General features: G+C 38.8%; 1 protein-coding gene across 1 annotated transcript in view; it reads right to left on the minus strand.

The window, feature by feature from the left end:
• Positions 1 to 2,082: 2,082 nt before the first annotated feature.
• The window catches only part of LOC134477200 (uncharacterized), a 58,274-nt gene continuing 39,865 nt past the window's right edge, over positions 2,083 to 20,491 (minus strand). Inside the window, exons 8-13 of the mRNA XM_063254232.1 lie at positions 13,148 to 13,176; positions 12,986 to 13,058; positions 4,481 to 4,597; positions 4,256 to 4,284; positions 4,094 to 4,166; positions 2,083 to 2,228 (exon numbers count right to left, since the gene is read on the minus strand). Coding sequence (XP_063110302.1) covers positions 2,089 to 2,228; positions 4,094 to 4,166; positions 4,256 to 4,284; positions 4,481 to 4,597; positions 12,986 to 13,058; positions 13,148 to 13,176 — 461 coding nt within the window. The 3' untranslated portion in view covers positions 2,083 to 2,088. The remainder of the gene's footprint in view (positions 2,229 to 4,093; positions 4,167 to 4,255; positions 4,285 to 4,480; positions 4,598 to 12,985; positions 13,059 to 13,147; positions 13,177 to 20,491) is intronic.

The raw sequence follows: 20,491 nt of genomic DNA on the forward strand, positions 1-20,491 counted from the left end.
TGTGGGTACTATAGCGCAGCTCTTGCTGCTCCCCAGTCTCCACAAGAGATTCCCCTCAAAGCAGACACTAACAAACCATTTCCATGTTTCCAGAGCAGATGCACGAGATATCGTGCGACTATGTGACTCCTGTGCCACATACAAACCTGCCATACCGATGGGAGTAAACCCTCGAGGTTTGATCCCTGGTGATGTTTGGCAGATGGACATCACACATATACAGGAGTTTGGGACTCTTAAATATGTTCATGTTTCCACAGACACCTGTTCTCACGTCATATTCGCAACAGCAGAAACAGGTGAAAAAGTGTCTAATGTGATCAATCATTGCCTGGCGGCTTGGGCCGCATGGGGCAAACCAAAAATATTAAAAACTGATAATGGACCAGCCTATATAGGCAAAGCCTTCAATGAGTTCTGCAAAATGATGGAGGTTCAATTAAAACATGGTATCCCATACAATCCCCAAGGTCAAGGAATCATTGAGAGGGCTCATAGAAGCCTCAAAGAAATTTTACAAAAACAAAAAGGGGGAGTAGGCCAAGGCCTGGCCCCAAAGGCACGATTATCCATGGCACTATTCACACACAATTTTTTAAATTTAAATAATGATAATTGCTCCCCAGCCGTGGAGCACTGCAACCCTTCCCCCAACCATAAAGGGTGGGTGAAGTGGAAAGATGTCCTGACAGGACAATGGATGGGCCCGGATCCAGTGGTCAGCTGGAACCGAGGCGCGGTTTGTGTTTTCCCACAGGAATCGGGACGAGAACCACTGTGGGTACCGGAGAGACTGACACGGGCGACAAAGCCCTCGACTGAAGATCAGACCTGCCCTACCGGAGATCCATCACAGACCAACCAACAAGATGAATAGAAATAGCGGTAGCCCGAAATGGACAAGAAGATCCTCAGGCATATGCATGGCTCGCTCGCCTAGCCTACGACCGAGTCTAGGGACGGTGAGCTTCCCACACTCCTCCTCTAAAAAATTATGATATAGCAGGGTAGGAGAGTCAATGACGGGTAAGAGCGTACTCCCCCGGTGCGACTCAACCTAAGCCAGGCCCTACCCCATCCTGCACATAAGCCGCTGGACTGTTAGATGCTGCCCAGGTCTAAATTTCTCTCTGAGGGGATTTCTTTACGGAGAGGAAATGAGTGCAAGCTTGTGTGCATCCAGGTTCCGTCCAGTTTGTGCCTGGCCCTAGAAAAAGGACGAGGGCCTCAGGGCCTTGGCAGACCATGGGACGGCCGACCAGGGTCTAAGCCAAGGACCTACGGTGGGCCTACGCATAGGGCATAAGCCTCTGCACCCAGTCCAGGAAGGGCTACGATGCGCACATTCATAAAAAATAAAAAAGGGGGAGATGTTGGGAGCCGCAGCCCCGAGCCCGGTCGCCTCACTTGGCGGACGTGAGGCCTGTAGTAAAGAGTAAAGCCTGAGGTAGATTACCCCTCCCATCGAGCACGTTAGTTTCCTGCTTACCGCGTAAGCAACCCGCTCAACAATATAGTCTGCCTGGCAACTGATGATGTTAGCCAATCAGCTTGCCTTGCTTACTTTAACATGATTGGACACTGTATCCGTATATATACTGGTGCCACCCCTGGGGGAGAAGAAGAAGCCCGGAAGTAGAAGCCCAGAAGGAGCCGCGGGGAGCGGACCAAAGGAGGCTTCGGCTGGGAGCGATCCCAGGGCAGGCTGTACGGAGAAGGAAAATAAAAGAAAAGGTTGTCCACTGCCAGACTTTGTCGTGTGTCCTTCCTGCCGGCCGGGAGCGACATCGACACTGGCCCCTCCCCTCTGAGCCAGTCAACCATGTGAGTCTTCACCATCTTAGTGTGTACTGCACAGATGGAACTGACTCAGGACTGTTTCAGGGGCAACTTCATCCCTGGCTATTGGGTCCCGTTCCAGGGGCAAGACCCAGTTGAAGCAGTTCCCACCAATCTGCTCTGCATCAGGAGAGGCCAAATGAAGCAACTACAGTTCCGGATTCAGGCCCATCCTGCCTGATTCCAGCATGTCACCCAGCTGATCAACACCTCCTGCAGGAGGACCAAATTCCAAGCACTCACCACAGGCTAGTGTAGATCTCCATGCCAGCTCCATTCTCTGTTGTGACACACCCTCCTGCTAAGGTCCTCAGGCTCAGAAACCCCCAACTTCAGCAGGACTGTGAGTTGTTGGACTCCAGGGTGCCTAGGGCAATGTGGGACCACTTCTGTTGAATGAAAGTGCATCTGGATTCAGGCTTCCACCCATGTTTTTCTTTCATTTTTCCTTGGATTTTTCCTGAGTCATGAGAATCCCTCTCCTTTTTTTCTGGTCTTCTCCATGGCATTAAATTCTAGCATCTTAGCTGTTTCTCTCAGAGAGCCTCGCTATCTTGCTACTTATTGATCTGCTATCTTCCCCCGTAGTCTATATTTCTCTTTTGAGCATCTGTTCTTACTTCTGAGTCTTCCTCAGATCCACATGAACTAATATTCATTGCCATTTCATTTTGGTATGGTATTTTCCATTGTTCTTGAAGCTGTTCAGCTATGCAGCCAGTGAATTAGTATTTTCACTGTTGAAAATGGTTATGAGACAAAGAAAGCTGTGAAGGGACAGCATGGGAAACTGAGGGCCTCATCAACAGGAGGTAAGGTGCTCTCAAAATTTCCACAGAGGTAGAGCTCATAAACGTTGGGTCAGTATTATTTTTATGTGCCACAGAAAGCTCTTTGCTATCCCTGAAAACCCTAGAAGTTTCTCTGTTTCTGACCTAGACCTAGACACAAACAAGTACCAACAAGTGCAGAGTGCTAGGAGACAGGAAAAGAAAGCATAATGAAAATATACCCTTTTTCTTTAGAAACCACATTATCAGATTTAAAAATTTGAAGATAAGTGGAAGAAAACAGGAGACATAAGAGTTTAAAAGACAATTCACTTGAAAAATCTCTTTGTCATATGGCTTTCATGGACTTCCCATACTGTAGGAATGGTGGTTTAACAGTGAATTAAAATCTATGGAGTATAACGTTGTAAGAGGACCAATCATACCAAAGGTTATCTGTCATTTCACGCTTTTTCTTTCTTGTTGGGGCATAGCACAGTGAGGTTTTCAGATATATAATGTATCACATGTCTCAGTTCAAATGATTCATGAATCACAGCTCTAATGGATGCTGGCATATGTGCTGCATGTTGCTATTTTGCCACTTGTTTGTTTCTTTGTTGTGATACCTAAGGTTGAACTCCTAAACTTGCACTTGCCAGGCAGATATGTATTTTGCTGAGCTAAATCTCTGCTCACTGTATTTTGCCTCACTAAGATTCAGTTTCTACTAGTGTCAATAGAGTCAACATACTTATAAAAAAAGCTTCTGTATTATCTGTAAGAAAACTTCCTACTACTCAAGGAATTCAGGCCTAAGATTCATAATCACTGTTTTGAATAACTGTATCTACCAGTCATTAAGGAATGATTGTAGACTACCTTCTTAATAATCAAAATATGAGACACCATACATATATACTTGTAAGAGTCTGCTTTTGAGAAAATCTATCTGCTTGCAATCAAGAACATATCAATACTGAGATGAAATAAAGTGGAAACACAGTGGGCTTGTTCGTAAGGAAAGCTTAGTCTAGGTAAACATCAGACTTACTGGAAGCACTTTTCCTCACTGTGGTGAACTGAGAGATGTGATGGTGGGGGGACCAGTGAATCTCTTGCCACAGCCTCCTGAGTTAACTGGGACTCAGGAAGGTGCCAGAAGGATCAACTCTCCAGCAAGCACCCACAAACTTGAAAACAACTTGGAATTTTATAGTAAGTTTTGTGGATACCTGTGAAGTACCCAGGGTCCAAGCTGGTAACATAGGGTATTGAAATATAAGTAAACAACACATTAAAAGTTGTTTTCTCTTATGCATATCAGCACTCTATTTGCAAGTATGGACAGCAATAATTACATCTGCACTGTTAATGTCAAAGGCCTTCCAAACATTTGGAGAAAAAACTGACATGATTCTGGGCACATCAAACACTTTAAGGTACTGTGATTTTTCCAGAGTCATCTGTATTGCTTCATTTACCTTGTTGGAATGTCGGTATAACTTTCATTCTTACTGCTTTCTTCACAACAGAATCTTTTTCTTCCATGGCAGCCTGAATGGGTTTTGAAGTAAAATGGTTAGTAAACACTCCACGGCTCCAAACTATGCAGTTAATTCAGAACACAAATATACAGTCATTACCTTCCCGTGAAGATGTGTGTCACCTGATTCTGTAAAGGAAAAGGGAAAAATAAACTTTATAAGGAAATATGAGAAAGCCAAAGACACATTCTTGTACTGTGAGGCTTTGGCTGAATCTTCATGCTTTGCTTTGGAAACCCAAATCATGCAACACAGTGAGGACAACTGCCTGACACAAACACAGGTCTGATATTCATCAGTTTTTACCCAGTAAGGTTGACTCACCAGATTCTGGGAATGCTGATGGACTCATCACGGATTCTGCCAGAAGTGGATGTTGATGGCCAAGCATCAATTTCTCAGATCTCTTCAGAGTCTCATTAGACTCGGTGAAACTCCAATCTGAATCAGAAAAAAAAGTTTTATTTATTAGGATGTAATGACAATACAAACATAATTACTATATCAATCCTTTCCTCAGAAGTACTCTCATGTATTTCTCTGCTCCACAGTCCAATAATTGCTCCACTGCTTCTGTGCTTGACACTCACTAAGCCAAGTCTGATTGTTACCATCTTCTCTCTTTCTTCTGTTTTAACTTAGTAGTATTGTGATTTTCCAACAATCTCTTTAATTTTTTTTTGGCTTTCTTTTTTTTGGGTGGGGTATACCATGGATCGAACTCATGACCTTGTGTTTCCCATGCAGGCACTTATACCACTGAACTAAATCCCCTGCTCCACTCTTTAGTTTTTAGTACACTTGACTGTTAAAACTTTAGGGATATGAATTATATTTCACTGCTTTGAGATGTTAAGTGTGTAAAGAATGAGCAAAGTGTGTAAAAGGCATTGTGAAATAGGGAGCAATTCTTCCAGAGAAAGGGGAAGCAAAGAAGAGGCAGGGTGGATGGAAAGAATGGGGACAAAGACTCCACTGGTTAAGTGAAATGAGTCACAAGCACAAATTTCAATACCATATTGTTTGCTAGTGGGAGAAACTGAAAAGTGTAATGGCCCAACTGTGCAAAAGATAGAAAATATTCAAATAGAAATGGTAAAGTGGTGGGAGGGTAAGGAAGTAAAGGATGTAAAGGAAAAAAATAAAGGAGCAAACAGAAGAAAATGGAAACAAAACTTTTTAAATAAGGACAGTAAGATAAGGAGTTGAAGGGAGAAGAAGTGACTAGGGGAAAAATAAATAAGACTATCAGGTACAGGTAGAAACTTCCTTTAATGAATGTGATCCTTATGGATATCTAAAATGCACCAATGAAAGCAATTTGAAAAAATATATGAAAATTATCCACTTGAATATAAACACACTATTTTTTCCCCAGTCAAAGGCATGGATGTGAAAGAATATTCTACTTTCAAATGGGGAACTACAATGAGATACATTCTTCAATACATCAGTGTTGTTAGAATTCCCTTCTCCGGGTTTTGATAGCATCATAAATTCCTAAGAACAGTGCTAGCTTTCAGTGACCTAAATGTGCCCATGTACAAACTGGTTTATTCCAGGTGAATCGTGGTGAACCTTTGGCACATGTTGCACAGTGGGCTCTTTGCTATCATTGAAAGGCCTAGAAGTTTGCTGTCTCTGACCTAGATACACATTAGTGAATGTAGAGCACTAGGAGACAGCAAAGGAAAGCATAATGAAAATATATCTTTTTTTCTTTATAAATCACTTTGGAAGATTTGCAAATTTTAACACAAGTCAAAACAAACAGGAGACATAAGAGTTTAAAAGGCATTTCCCAGTGAAGAAGTTTTTTATCATATGGCTTTCTTGGATTTCCCATGTTTTTGGAATGGTAGTTTAACAGTGCATTAGAATTGTTGGAGGCTTAGGTTCTAAGAAGACCAATCATATGAAAAGTTATGTTCCATTTCATGCTGATTCTCTTTCTTGTTCAGGCATAGCACAGCGGGTATACAGAGATGTAATATGTCATGTGTCACAGTTCAAAAGATTCTGAATCACAGCTCTCATGAATGTCGACATATGTGTGCATGCCACTATTTTAATGCTTTCTTGCTTGTTTCTTTCTTTCTTTTTGTACCTTGGATCAAACTCATCATCTTGTACTTGGCAAGCAGACACTCATGCTGCTGAATTAAATCCCAGGTCCCTATATTTTACCTCTTTCAGATTCAGTTTCTTCTACAGTGTCAATAGATTTCAACATGCTTAAAAATAAAAGGTCCTGTAGAATCTGTAAGAACCTTAACTACTATACAAGGAATTCAGACCTAAGTTTCACAATCACTGGTCTGTAAAATTCTATCTAGCAGGCACCAAGGAATGATTATAGACTCCATTCTTACTAATCAAACTATAACACACCATACATACACATTCATACAGTCTGCTTTTGCAAACATCTGTCTGCTTGTAAACATGAATATTCTAATAATTAGATGAAATAGAATGGAAATGCATTTGGCTTGTTATTAAGGAAAGCTTTAGTCAAGGTACAAATCAGAATTATTGGAGGCATTTTTGCTGGTGGTGTTGAACTGAGAGATAAGGTCCTGGGTACCAGTGAACCTCTTACCACAACTTCCTGAATTAATAGGGACTCAGGGATGTGCCAGAGGACCCAGCACTCCACCAAGAATCCACAAACTTTCAAACCATCTTCAAATATTATAGTTAGATCTGTGGATCCCTGTGAAATATAAGAATCCAAATTGGGAGAGTTTAAGATCATTGCTCTCAGTGGTTAAGTGCCCACCCAGCTTCCAGCCACACTATACTGATCTCTGCAGCTTTCATGGACTCAAATGGACTATACGCTGTGACCTTCTTCAATCAGTGGAGATGAATGCATTGGAGGTTAGTTCTAGCACATTGGTGCTAGCCTAGGGAGAGCTTTGGACCATCCCTAACCCTGGTTAGGAGCTCATCCAGCTTTCTGAAACCCTGGAGATGGCACAGAAGTTCCTGTGGGTCTGACTGGACCATGATCTGCAACCTCCATTCAGTCCCAGGAGCCAAGGGCACAGGAGACAATTACCAACACACCCAGGGGAAGCTTTGGAACATCATTTGAAACACAGAATTCTAGGAAAATGACAAGACAGAAGACCAAAATGCAATATCAAACCTCCAGCCCATCCCAAGATAGCCTGGAAACCATATACATAGAAGAAAATATATGCCATATACCTGAAATATCTGAAATAATATGAAATGAATTAAAGAAGCAACTCTGAGAAGTTTTAAAGGAATTCAAATTAGAAATAATCTCTCAAGTAAAAGAAGAAATGATAAAGGTAATAAAAGAAATGCTGAACATATCTAAAGAAGACACAGTTAAATAATTAGAGGAATAATGTAAAAACATAGAATTCATGGATGAACAATTTAAGAAACAAACAGAATGCATGAAGCAGATTCAAAGAGATATACAGGAAAACAAAAATTTCATTGAAAGTTGTCAAAACTGTCACAAGGAGTGAAAATAGAACTTCAGACCTCAAAGACAAGATTTCAGCTAGTGAACAGGAAAGATATTTTAAAAATAACAAGGAATCAGGCGATAACAATTCAAGCAATGCAACATGATGCAAATAAAAACAAGAGATTGATAGGGATAAATGAAAAAGAACGGGACAACACAAATGATATGAAGAGGCTATTTACACAAGTAGTAGCTGAAAATTTCCCAAACATGAAAATGGAAACTGACATATGGATTAGTGAAACATATAGAACTCCAAATAGCCATAATCACCCAGACAGATAATAATCACCACCCAGAAATCAAACATAAGAATAGAATATTAAAAGCTGTTAAAGAGAAAAGACAGACCACCTATAAAGGAAAACATATAAGAATCACAGAAGGCTTCTCAACACAAACAATGAAGTCAAGAAGAGCATGGAGCGAAGTATTTCAGATCCTAAAAGAAAATGACTTCTAACCCAGATTGATATGCCCTGAAAAACTGTCCTTCAAAATGGATGGAGAAATAAGATACTTCCATGACAAAGAACAGCTAAAGAACTTCATAAATACCAAACTAACCTGGAAAAGAATACTGAAACAAATTCTAGATACACATAGGAAAAGACTACTAAGCAATATTTACCTCGATATGATAAAGGACATCTATGACATACCAATTAAACAGAATAGAAAGGTAAAGATACAACAGCAGAAAGAAAACATGTCAACAATAAAGCAGTGTAGAACAGCTATAACCATTAATGTAAATGGAATCAATTCATTCATTGAAAGAAACAGACTGGCAGAATGGATTAAGAAACAACATCAAACCAAACTCTGTCCACAAGAAACCCATCTAACCCAAAAGGAAACTCATAGACTGAAAGTCAAAGGATGGAAAACAGTACTTCATGCAACAGGAACTCAAAAAAAAAGTGGGGGTAACTATTCTATTTGCAGACAATGTGAACTTGAAACCAAGAATAATCCAAAGAGATAAAGAAGATCACTACATAGTAGTTTGGGGAAAACTTCAAGAGGAAGAGATAGCAATCTTAAATATACATGCACCAAATTCCAGAACACCCAGCTATACAAAGCAAATGTTAACAGAAATGAAAAATCAAATAAGTAATAACACAATTATGACAGGAGACCTTAACACACCATTGGCACTAAGGGAGAGATCAACCAGACAGAAAATCAGCAAACAAATAACAGAACTGAATCATAGCTGTGAACAAATGGATTTGATAAACCTATACAGTGTTCCATTCAACAACATCAGAACACATATTCTTATCAGCCGTACATGGGACATTCTTTAAAAGAGACCATATACTAGCCCATGGAACATATGTAAGTAAATGCAAAGGAGTTGAAATTATCCCATGCATTTTATCAAATCATAGGACAATGAAACTAGAAATTAATTATAAAAGAAATGGCAAAAATCCCCCAAACACATGGAAATTGAATAATACACTCTTGAGCATTCAGTGAGTCACAAAGGAAATTAAAAGAGAAATTAAACAATACCTACAAGCAAATGAAAATATAAATACAACTTACCAGAATCTGTGTGATGCAATGAAAGCAGCCCTCAGAGAAAAATTACACTGAGCTCCCACATCGGGACTATAGAACAAAAACAAGCAACTTGATGCTACACCTCAAACATGTAGAAAAAGAAGAGCAAGTCAAGCTCAAAGCCATAAGAATGGAGTAAATCATAAAAATCAGAGCAGAAATTAATGCAATAGAGACTAAGAAAACAATATAAAGAATCAATGAATCAAAGAGTTCGTTCTTTGAAAGAATAAATAAAATTGATAATCCACTAACCAACCTTTTTTAAAAAGGAAAGAAAAAAACTCAAATTCATGCAATAAGGAATGAAAAAGGTGAAGTCACTGCAGACTGCAGAAACAGAAAAGATCATTAACACCTATTTCAAAAACCTCTACTTTCATAGGTTCGATGACACAGAAGATATAGACAGATTCCTAGAAACATATAAACTACCAAAGCTGGGTCAAGAAGATGTCAAACTGCTGAATAACCCAAATTCAATTAATGAAATTGAAAACATAATTAAGTCCTTACCTACAAAGAAGAGCCCAGGCCCACGTGGATTCACTGTGGAATCCTACAAGAAATACAAAGAAGACTTAATGCCAACACTCCTCAAACTCCTCAATGAAATCAAAAGGAAAGCAATTCTTCCCAAGTCATTCCTGGAAGCAACTGTTACCCTACTACCAAAATCTGAGAAGGACCCAACTAAAAAAAATCTTCCTAAAGAACATAGATGCAAAAATCCTCATTAAGATATTGGCAAACAGGATACAGCAAATCATCAAGAAGATTACACACCATGACCAAGTGGGATGCATCCCATCCATGCAGGGATGGTTCAAAAAACATAAATCAATAAATGTAATCCTCCATATCAATAGAGCCAAAAGTAACAATCACATGATCATTCATATAGATGCAGAAAAGCTTTTGATAAGATCCAACACTTATCCATAGTAAGAATCTTACAGAAAATTGGAATAGATGGTCTTTACATCAGTATGATAAAAGACATCAATGACATACCAAGAGCCAGAATCATATTAAATGGCAAAGAACTGAAGGCCTTTACCTTAAAATCAGGCACAAGACAAGGATGTCCCTCATCACCGCTCCTATTTAACATAGTACTGGAAATACTAGCCAGAGCAATTAGACAAGAGAGAGAAATAAAAGGAGTAAACATAGGAAAAGAGGAAGTTAAATTATCATTATTTGCAGATGACATGATATTCTACACAGAAGACCCCCAAAGCTCCATTGAAAGACTTCTAGATATAATAAATAAGTTCAGCCGTGCAGCTGGATACAAAGTCAATACTCAAAAATCAATTGCATTCCTATACACTAACAACAAAATCACTGACAGAGAAATAAGAGAAGCCACACCCTTCACACTGGCATCCAAAAATATGAAATATTTAGGAATTAATCTCACAATACAAGTAAAAGAATTACAGGGAAAATTATAATACCCTGAAAGAAGAAATTGAAGACATCAGAAAATGGAAAGACATCCATTGTTCATGGATAAGAGTAAATATTGTGAAAATGATCGTTCGCCCAAAACTGTTATATACAGATGCAATGCAATCCCAATGAAAATACCATTAACAAACCTTACAGATCTAGAGAAATAACGCCTAAAATTCACCTGGAACCAAAAGAGACCTAGAGTAACCAAAGCAGTTGGAAGTAGCAAAGGCAAGACAGGAGGCATCACTATCCCTGACTTGAAGTTATACTACAGAGTTTCTGTAATAAAATCAGCATGGTACTGGAATAAATATGGATCTGAAGATCAATGGAATAGATTATTAGAAGACACAACCATAACTTCAAACACACTCAACCACCTTATCTTTGATAAAGACATGTTCACTGGAAGAATGACAGTCTCTTTAATAAATGGTGCTGGAAAAATGGCTCCTCATATGCCGAAAACTACACCTAGACTCATGCCTATCACCATGTACTAAACTAAAATCTAAATGGATCAAAGATCTGAATATTAAAACAGAAACACTAAATTTGCTGGAAGACAAAAATCTTGAATCTTAGATAAAAATCTTGAAAACATAAGGGTAGGTAGGGAATTCATGAACAGGAATCAAACCACACAAGAAATACTTCCCAGAATCAATAACTGGGATGATGTCCTATTAAAAAGTTTCTGCATGTCAAAAGAAGTCTCCAGCAGAGTGAAAATAAAACCCACAAACTGGGAAAAAAAATTCTCACTAAACTGTCCCTCAGACAAAGGACTTCTAAAACATATAAACTATTTTTTTTTAAAATGAGACCCCTGAAATTCAAAGATCCAATCCAAAAATGGGCATCTGAGATGAATACACGTTCTCAGGTGAAGAAATGCAAATGGAAAATAAATACATGAAAAAATATTCATCATCATCAGTCTTTAGAGAAATTCAAATTAAAACAACACTGAGATTCCATCTTACTCCAGAAAGAATGACCAGGATCAAGAAAACCACCAACAACAAATGCTGGAGAGAGTGTGGGGGAAAAAGGAACTCTCCTGCACTGCTGGTGGGAGTGTAGACTGGTGCCACCACTGGGGAGGTCAGTCTCGACATTCCTCAAAAAGCTGAGATTGGAAGTCCCATTTGACCCAGCTATTTCACTTATGGGCATATTCCCAGAAGAACCAAAAACACCATTCCACAGTGATATATGTGCACCCATGTTCATAATAGCACAATTTGTAATAGCCATATCTTGGAAACAGTCTAAGTGTCCATCAACTGAGGAATGGATAAAAAAGATGTGTTATTTCTATACAATGGAGTACTACTCATCTATAAAGAAGGATCACATTGAGATATCTATAAATAAATGGATGCAACTTGAGACCATACTCATAAGCAAAATAAAAACTCATATTTAAATACCATATAGTCTCCCTAATGTAAGACATGGTAAGAGTACAAAAGGATTTATGGTAGTCTTGATTCCCCATTACATTGCTTTGAAGCCTTATAATGTTTTCATTAATTAGTTGGAATGGTTTTATTCTGTTTTGTTTGATTTGATTGTGTGTGATGGTATGAACAGCTATTTTGAAGAAAACAAGACATTTTGGCAGCCATTGCACTGATGTAATATCATCTTGTTTTGAAGTCCTACTATGCTTTTGTTCTTATGTTTCCATTGGTTCTATCATGTTGCGTCTTATTGGATTTTAATATATGTGATAGTATAAACAAATTTGCTATAGAAAAAGAGTTAATATCATAGCCATTATTAATTTTCTGTTCTTTGGTTCCGAATGCCCTATAATACTTTTATTCTCCTGAATAGTTTTACACTATTTTGTTATGTTTGATACTATTATATGTGAAGGTATACTCAACTATTTCAAATTTTGGTTGCTACTGTTAATATCCAGTTGTCTTGTAGTGAAGTGCTGTATTGCTTACATTGTTCTGCTCTGACCTGCTTTGTTCTGTCTTTTGTCTTAATCTCTTTAAAATAAAACTTAAAATTGTCAATAAAAAAGGATGCAAACTGGGAACATTGGGTATTGAAACATAAGTAAACAACACATTAAAAGTTGTTTTCTCTTGTGCTTTTTAGCACCTATTTGCAAACACAGACACCAATACTTACATCTTCAGTGTTTATGTCAAAGCTTTCAAAATTTGGAGAAAAAAATGGAGATGATTGTGGGCACATCAAACACAGTAAGCTACTGTATTTCTTTCCAGAGTCATGTGTATTGCTAGATTTACCTGGTTGAAATGTCTTTACATCCTTTATTCCTACTGCTTTCTTCGCAACACAATCTTTTGCTTCCATGGCAGGCTGAATGGGTTTTAAAGTCAAATGCTTAATGAACACTCCACAGCTCCAAAATGTGAAGTTGATTCAGAACACAAATATACAGTCATTACCTTCAAGTGAAGATGTGTGTCAGGTAAATCTAAAAAGGAAAATGAAAAATAATCTATATAAGAAAATATGAGAAAGCCAAACATACATTCTCACAGAGTTAGGGTACATGCTTTGCTTTGGAAATGAGTTCTTCAGATTTTTGACTTTGCTTTCCCATTGGTCAGATCAATATGAGAGAAAAATTAGAATACAGGTTGAACATGATTTCCAATGTGACATTATTCTTCCAAATGCCATAACTAAACAGGAAGTGAGTATATACCAATCTATACATGTCGGGTGTTGTGAAAAAGTGATTTTGGGATCCATCATGACCCTGAGAGGCTGACTGTCAAAGCTGAAAGAAGAGAACAGCATATAAATTGAACAAACCACATCATCCATTGGTACAGCATTGCACTACACGTAGGTGCTCTCGAGACACCTAGCACAGCAGAGCTCACAAACGGTGTGTCAATGCTATTTATGTTTTAAAAGATGAGGTTTTGTTATGCTGCCAAGGTGCCCTTAAATTCCTGCAAATGAGTGATCCCTCTCCCTCAAATTTTCAAATAGCTCGAACTGAAAGCATACGCACCATGCCTAGTGAGATTTTTATATACTACTCATCAATATCATTACTCCTTACACAAGCAGGTTTTGTGAAAGTTGGGGACATGGCTGAGGAGAAGCTACGTGGGAATTTCTCAGTGATTTCCACTGATACCACATTCAAGGAATGAACCAAAGAATGTCTCTATGTTACTTTTTAAAGGATTTGTGTGAAAAAGCTATTTTATCACAACTTACTTATCTTAAAATGAGTCAATGCTTCTATGTGTACATTAATGTCACTTGAATAATTATCAATTTAACAGAAATCTCTGATGCCTGATAGTTTAGGAGGGGAGGGAAGTACCTACAGTGTAAGGCAAGTCTAGCCCTTGTCCCTGCTTCTAATCATCTCTGCAGCAGCAAGAATCGACTTTGCCATTTGTGAGCACAAACACTGAAGCTGTGAGGAGTAAGTGCTCTCACGTTTCATCATGTGTTCCAAAATTATGTTTAGCTTTGTTATTTCCTATTTTCTTCCCCCAATAAATCCCTGTTCCTCTCCCAACTGACCTCTAGTTCGATGGTCTTGATTGTTTCCATTTACTGCTTTTTATGGATTATTCCTACCATTCCTTTCTTTATTTGGCAGAAATGGCAGTAGTATCTTAGAATTACAATTTGTTTTTCATCTCTTTACTCTTTCCCCTTTGGCTAGAAATATTTTCAGAAATAAAAACAAGATTTATGGGATGAGGCTGAGGAGGCGTATGATTCCCATTCAGTCTCTGGTCCCAGGAGGGAGCTCTCTAGGGGCACGACCTACCGCAGCAGTCCTGCCCTGGGGGAGTGCTGAGCTGTGATGGAGCTTAGGACAGGGAGAACAGGTCAGACACTGGGAGCCTTATGCATCTGCTCTGTTACCTTCAGTGATACCACTTCATAAGAGTCCAGAAGGGTGGCTTTTCAATTCTTCCACCTCATTGCCTCTTAAATTTGCCTTTGGGGACTTGCAGATCCAGAGTTACATTTGGCTTCTATGTCTTCACATTTTCTATTTTTATTTCAGTGAAACTGCTGCATTGATCCTTATAAATTGTTTAAGGTAGTTATCTTTATTGCTGCTATCAATAGCAATGACTTGGGAAATTACTACTCCTCAGAGACATCTTCAAGTTGTAGCTGACTTTTGAGTGTTGATTCTGTTATAAGATTGTCCTTGTTCAGCAGTCACGGGAAAGATGGTGGATCAGTAAGTAACAAGGTACAGAGCCTCTCTGGGAGAAACAGCTCAGACACTTAGAATTTACCACCATGCAGAAGACTGGGTGAAAGGAAATGGACTCTCAATGACTCAGGAAGAAACTGAGGAAAAAGATTTTAAAAAAAGAAAAGAAAAATGTGGACAGAAGGCTGGAGCCAGAAGCACGCTCACCAGAGCCAGTCCAACTCACGGGTGTGGCACTCTCACCTGAGCAGTTGGACTCGCATGGCAGTGCTCTCACTGGAGCCACAGTTGTGCTGAAGTCAGGGTTTGTTAAGCCCAATGGAGGACAGAGCCAGTGTGGAGACCTGCACTAACCTGCAGTGAGTGCTCAGAATCTGGCCCTCCTGGGAGAGATTAGGTGACCAACCAGATGACATATTGATATTGGGCAGGATGGGCCAGAACAAGGAATGGCAGTGACTTCAGTTGGCTGCTCCCTGCCAAGAGCACATGGGTGGGATCTGATAGGGCTGGGTCATGCCTTTGGCCAGCACCCAATAGCCAGAGTTGAAATTGTCCCTGACATTTTCCTAAACCAGTTCCATCCTCGCTGCACAAACTAATGTGGTGAAGGCCTGCACTGGTTGACTGGCTCAGAGGGTAGGAGCCATCCTACACCACCCCTGCTTGCACCTCAATGACAAACAACAAAATGGAGAAGGCTGCAATCCCTAGCCAGCACACTTCAGAAGAACCATAACCAATAGGAAAGGGGCTGGGACCTTCACGATACACCTGTATTGAGGAAGCAAGATACATAACAAGAGAAAGAAGTAAGAAAAAGCCTCCAGTCAACCCAGGGAATATGGGGGTCAGGAGAGGTATATACCAAACAGATTGAGGGCAGCAAACATGAGATATTTGACATGGTATCAGCTGACATAAAGAAATATCTTCATGACATTATAGATGAACTGAAAACTGAAATATTAATACAACTACAGTAAGATGTAAGATTAATAAAAGAAATGCTAAGCCCCTCCCAAGAAGACATAGATGGAAAAATGGAGAAATACGAAAAAGGAGAGAAACCTTCATAGAAGACCATAAAATAAAACTAGAATACATGCAACAGAGTCAAAGAGATTACCGGGAAATTTAAAACTACATTGAAAGATAGCAAAATTGCCTGAAAGAAACTAGGGATACATTAACAACACTTGATAGGTTTGCAATGTGTAATTGTGAAAGGAAAGATCTCTTAAAAATAACAAAGAAATAGGCAGTAACAATACAAAGGCTAGAAGACAACAAGAGGATGATCTATAGCTTAAGAATAAAAATGAGTGAAGAAGCAGGGGTAAACACAAAGCAGATACAAAGGCTATTCACAGAAATAATTAAGAAAAACTTCCCAGGCATAGGAAAAGGAGATGATATTCGGCTGTTTGAGGCATACAGAATTCCTGCCACCTAAAACAAAACTGAGCTACCACCCAGACATATAATAATCGAGATCCCAGAAATTCATCACAAGAACAGAATATTGAAAGCTGTCAGAGAAAAGAAATAGATCACCTCTAAAGGAAAACCCATCAAACTCATGACAGACTTCTCCATACAAACCATCAAATCAAGAAGAGCTTGAAGTGAATTATTCCAAGCCTTGAAAGAAAATAACCTCCAATCCAGATTGACATACCTTGAAAAACTGTCTCAAAATTAATGGAGAAACAAGATGCTTCCATGACAAAGAGGAAGTGGGGGAGTTCGTGACCACCAACCCAACCCTACAAAAAATACTGAAGGACATTCTAGAGAGGGAGGAAAAAAACCCAGGATTTCAGGAACAGTGGCAGAGAGGCCTCAATGAATGGGGCAGACAATGGAATGAAGGAGAAAAGTAGACAACCAATAGCAGAAAAATAGCATAGCAGAAATGAGGCAGAGAAGGTTGGCTATAATCTCTAACATAGATGGCCTTGATACACTAACAAAAAGAAACACAGGCAGAGTAGATCAGGAGATAGGGCCCATCGAAAATTTCCTCTGTATAGGAAATATAATTAACGTGAAAGAGGGTTTATGGACCAAAAGTCAAATATGAAAAAACAATGCTCTATGTGACAGGGAACCAGAGAGAAATAGGGGAAGCTCGTCCAGCACCTGAAGATAGCTTGGAAAGACATGACACTTGTGCAGTGGAGAAGAAGCTATAATGAAGGAAAAGCCTTGAGGCTTTTGTACGTGCAGGAAAACAACTTAAGATCAAGCCCAGGGGTAAAAAGTTTCAGAACCACTTGGGTAAATAACAGGTTGCATCCCTAACCTACAAACTAAAGGGAATTAGTGGGAACCAAAATGTACAATATACCCTATGAAAGTGAAAGTAAAAGGGAAGGAATTGTCTAAAAGGGAAGGCAGAGGACATTGTTAATAGTGTACCACGATTTAAAATCCACATTGTTCTTATCATTTTGTTTAGTTTGGTTATATTTTATTCCAGCCTGTCTACCTGTAGTAGACTTAATGGCCAGACAGCTACTCCAAAAATAGCAGGATATACCACAGTAACCATCCTTAATTTCCTATTAACTTAATCTGAAGCCCTGTACTACTTATACTGTCTTATTATGACTGATCTTATTTGAATCTGGTTTGTCAGATCACTGTCTCATCTTGACTGATCTGTTATGATTTGATAGTATCAAGTCTGAGAGTATAGACAACTACACTGAAGATGACAGGATTTACTAGGATACCCACTCTGGTTTGACTATTACCTGCTTTTGAAGTCTTATAATGTCTCCAATGTTTTGTTTTTATTAATATTGTTATATACTGCTATGTTCAATTATACTATGCCTGATGATATGGATAATTCTATTGAAGATAACAAGAGACATCATAGTAACCATTGTAGGTCACCTTGTGTCATGGTTTTATATGACTTCTTCATTTTGTGTTTTTCTAGGAGTTTTTGTTTTGTCTTGTTTTTCCCTCCAATACAGAAAGGATAGCTATCCATATAGAGACTCATGCATGTGTAGAACTTCTAAACAGTTTATGAGAACTGATTATATAATGCACAATAAAATGAACAACTACTTTGAAGAAAAAGAGACACTAAGGGACCCAGTTCTGATTCTGTAGCATCATGATGTGAAATCCAGCAAATTATTATTCTTTATTCCAAGGGATTTTAGTCTGTTTTGTTTAATTTCAAAATGCATGAAGGAATGGACAGTGATTTTGAAGAGAATGAGGAACACTATGACAGCCATTGTCGATTTCCTTATTGTCTGGTCTTGAAGACGTAAAATGCCTTCACCATCCTGTTTGGATCAGTTTTATACTATGTTGTTTTGTATAAATTCACTGTATGTGAAGATATGGACAAGTATTTGGAAGAAAACAAGAGAAAGTATAACAGGTAGTGAAGATCTACTGATGTCTTGCTTTGAAATGTGTCTCTTACACTGCTTTCTTATGTTTTGTTTTGTTATCTTTTGTTATGCTTAATTTTACCCTGTTTAAAATAAAATTAAGAAAAAAAGATTTATGCTCCCCCTTGACCCTGTTATGTCTTGATCTAGTTGTCAACCTATGGTTCTTCTCCAGATTTCTCTACAGGGAACTTGATATTGGGCCACCTCCAGTGGTCTGAGGATGAGTGGTGTCAGCCTTTTCATAGAACTTACTACCAATACACTTCCTCAGTCCTTGTGAATCAAATATGTGGTGTAACATGTTCCCCAACAGGGGTTTCATTTCTTCACAAAAGATCTGGCACACACACTCTCTTCCAAATCCTCTTCCCTTCCCTGAGTCTCTTCCAAATCCTCTTCCCTTCCCTTCCTTCCCTTTTTGGAAAGTGGTGTTGACTTCCTCATCATCATGTCACCCAAATTGAAAATGCATGAATGTCAACCACTTTCTTATGGACTTTTTACTGAGACTATGACTTTGCTGATCTCAAACACTAAGCATTCGGTGTCTGGAGGACTGTGGATATCTCTGCAAGCAGGGAGGGATCACAGGTTCCTGAGGCACTGTGGCCTGTGGTGAGTAGCCTAACCCAGCTGCGATTGAAGAGCTGTGGAGCTTCCAAGGGGCAGGTGGGCGCACAGTGTCCCCGAGGCCCAGCTTGTCTGAACTGTGGAGTTCTGAGCAGGCAGAGGAGGGCCACTGGTTCTGCAGGCCCAATGGCTTGGGGTAGCGTGGTGCCAGAGTCTCAGTAGCTGCAAAAATAGAAGGCGATTTTCAACAGATCCTGAGGAAGCTTTCAAATAACACTTGAAACACAGAAATATAGGAAAATGACAAAACGAAAGACCAAATTACAACTTCAAACCTCCAGCCCTTCTCAAGAAACCCTAGGAGCAATGTATATAGAAGAAAATATATCCCATCCACCTCATATATCGGAGATAATAGCTACTGAAGTTGACAAACAACTCCAGGAAGCTTTAAAGAAATTCAAACTCGAAATAAGCTCCCAGATAAAAGAAGAAATGATAAAAGAAATGAAAGAGATTCTAAATATATCTAAAGAAAACACAGATAAAAAATTGGAGGAACTAAACAAAAAGATAGAATCCCTAGACGAGCAATATAAGAAACAAACAGAATACATAATGCAGATGCACAGAGATATACAGGAAATAAAAAACTCCACTGAAAGTTGTAAAAACCGCCTTAATGAAAGTGAAGATAGAATTTCACCTTGAAGACAGGATTGCTGCTAGTGAACAGGAAAGGAAAGATCTTTTGAAAATAACAAGGAATCAGGAAACAACAATTCAACAACTGCAAGACGATGCAAAGAAGAATAACATAAGAATGATAGGGATTAATGAAAGAGAGGGAGACAACATAAAGGATGTCAAGCGGATATTTAGAGAAGTAATAGCTGAAAATTTCCCAAGCATGAGATCAGAAACTGACATCAAGATCAGTGAAGCATATAGAACTCCAAACACTCATAACCAAAATAAAACTACACCCAGACATATAATAATCACCATCCCAGAAATCCAACACAAGAATAGATTACTAAAAGCTGTCAGAGAGAAAAGACAGATCACTTATAAAGGAAAACCTATCAGAATCACAGCAGACTTCTCAGCACAAACGATAAAGTCAAGAAGAGCATGGAGTGAAATATTCCAGATCCTAAAGCAAAATGATTTCCAACCAAGACTGATATATCCTGCAAAACTATCATTCAAAATAGATGGTGCAATACGATACTTCCATGACAAAGAACAGCTGAAGAACTTCATGAACACCAAACCGACCCTGCAAAAAATATTGAAAGACAGTTTAGATACACAAAGGAAAAAACCACTAAGCAAAGCAAATAATTAAACAGAACACCAAGATAAAGATGCAACGCAGAGAGATAACATTCCTACAATTAACCAGCATTTAACAGTAATAACCATTAATGTAAATGGTCTCAATGCACCAATCAAAAGAAACAGACTAGCAGAATGGATCAAGAAACAAAATCCAACCATATGCTGTTTACAGGAAACCCATCTAACCCAGAAGGATACTCACAGACTGAAAGTCAAAGGATGGAAAACAATTCTTCATGCAG

This window comes from Cavia porcellus, unplaced genomic scaffold (genome assembly GCF_034190915.1).
Source record: "Cavia porcellus strain 051 isolate PalLab524CR breed Dunkin Hartley unplaced genomic scaffold, mCavPor4.1 scaffold_8, whole genome shotgun sequence".
Taxonomy (NCBI): domain Eukaryota; kingdom Metazoa; phylum Chordata; class Mammalia; order Rodentia; family Caviidae; genus Cavia; species Cavia porcellus.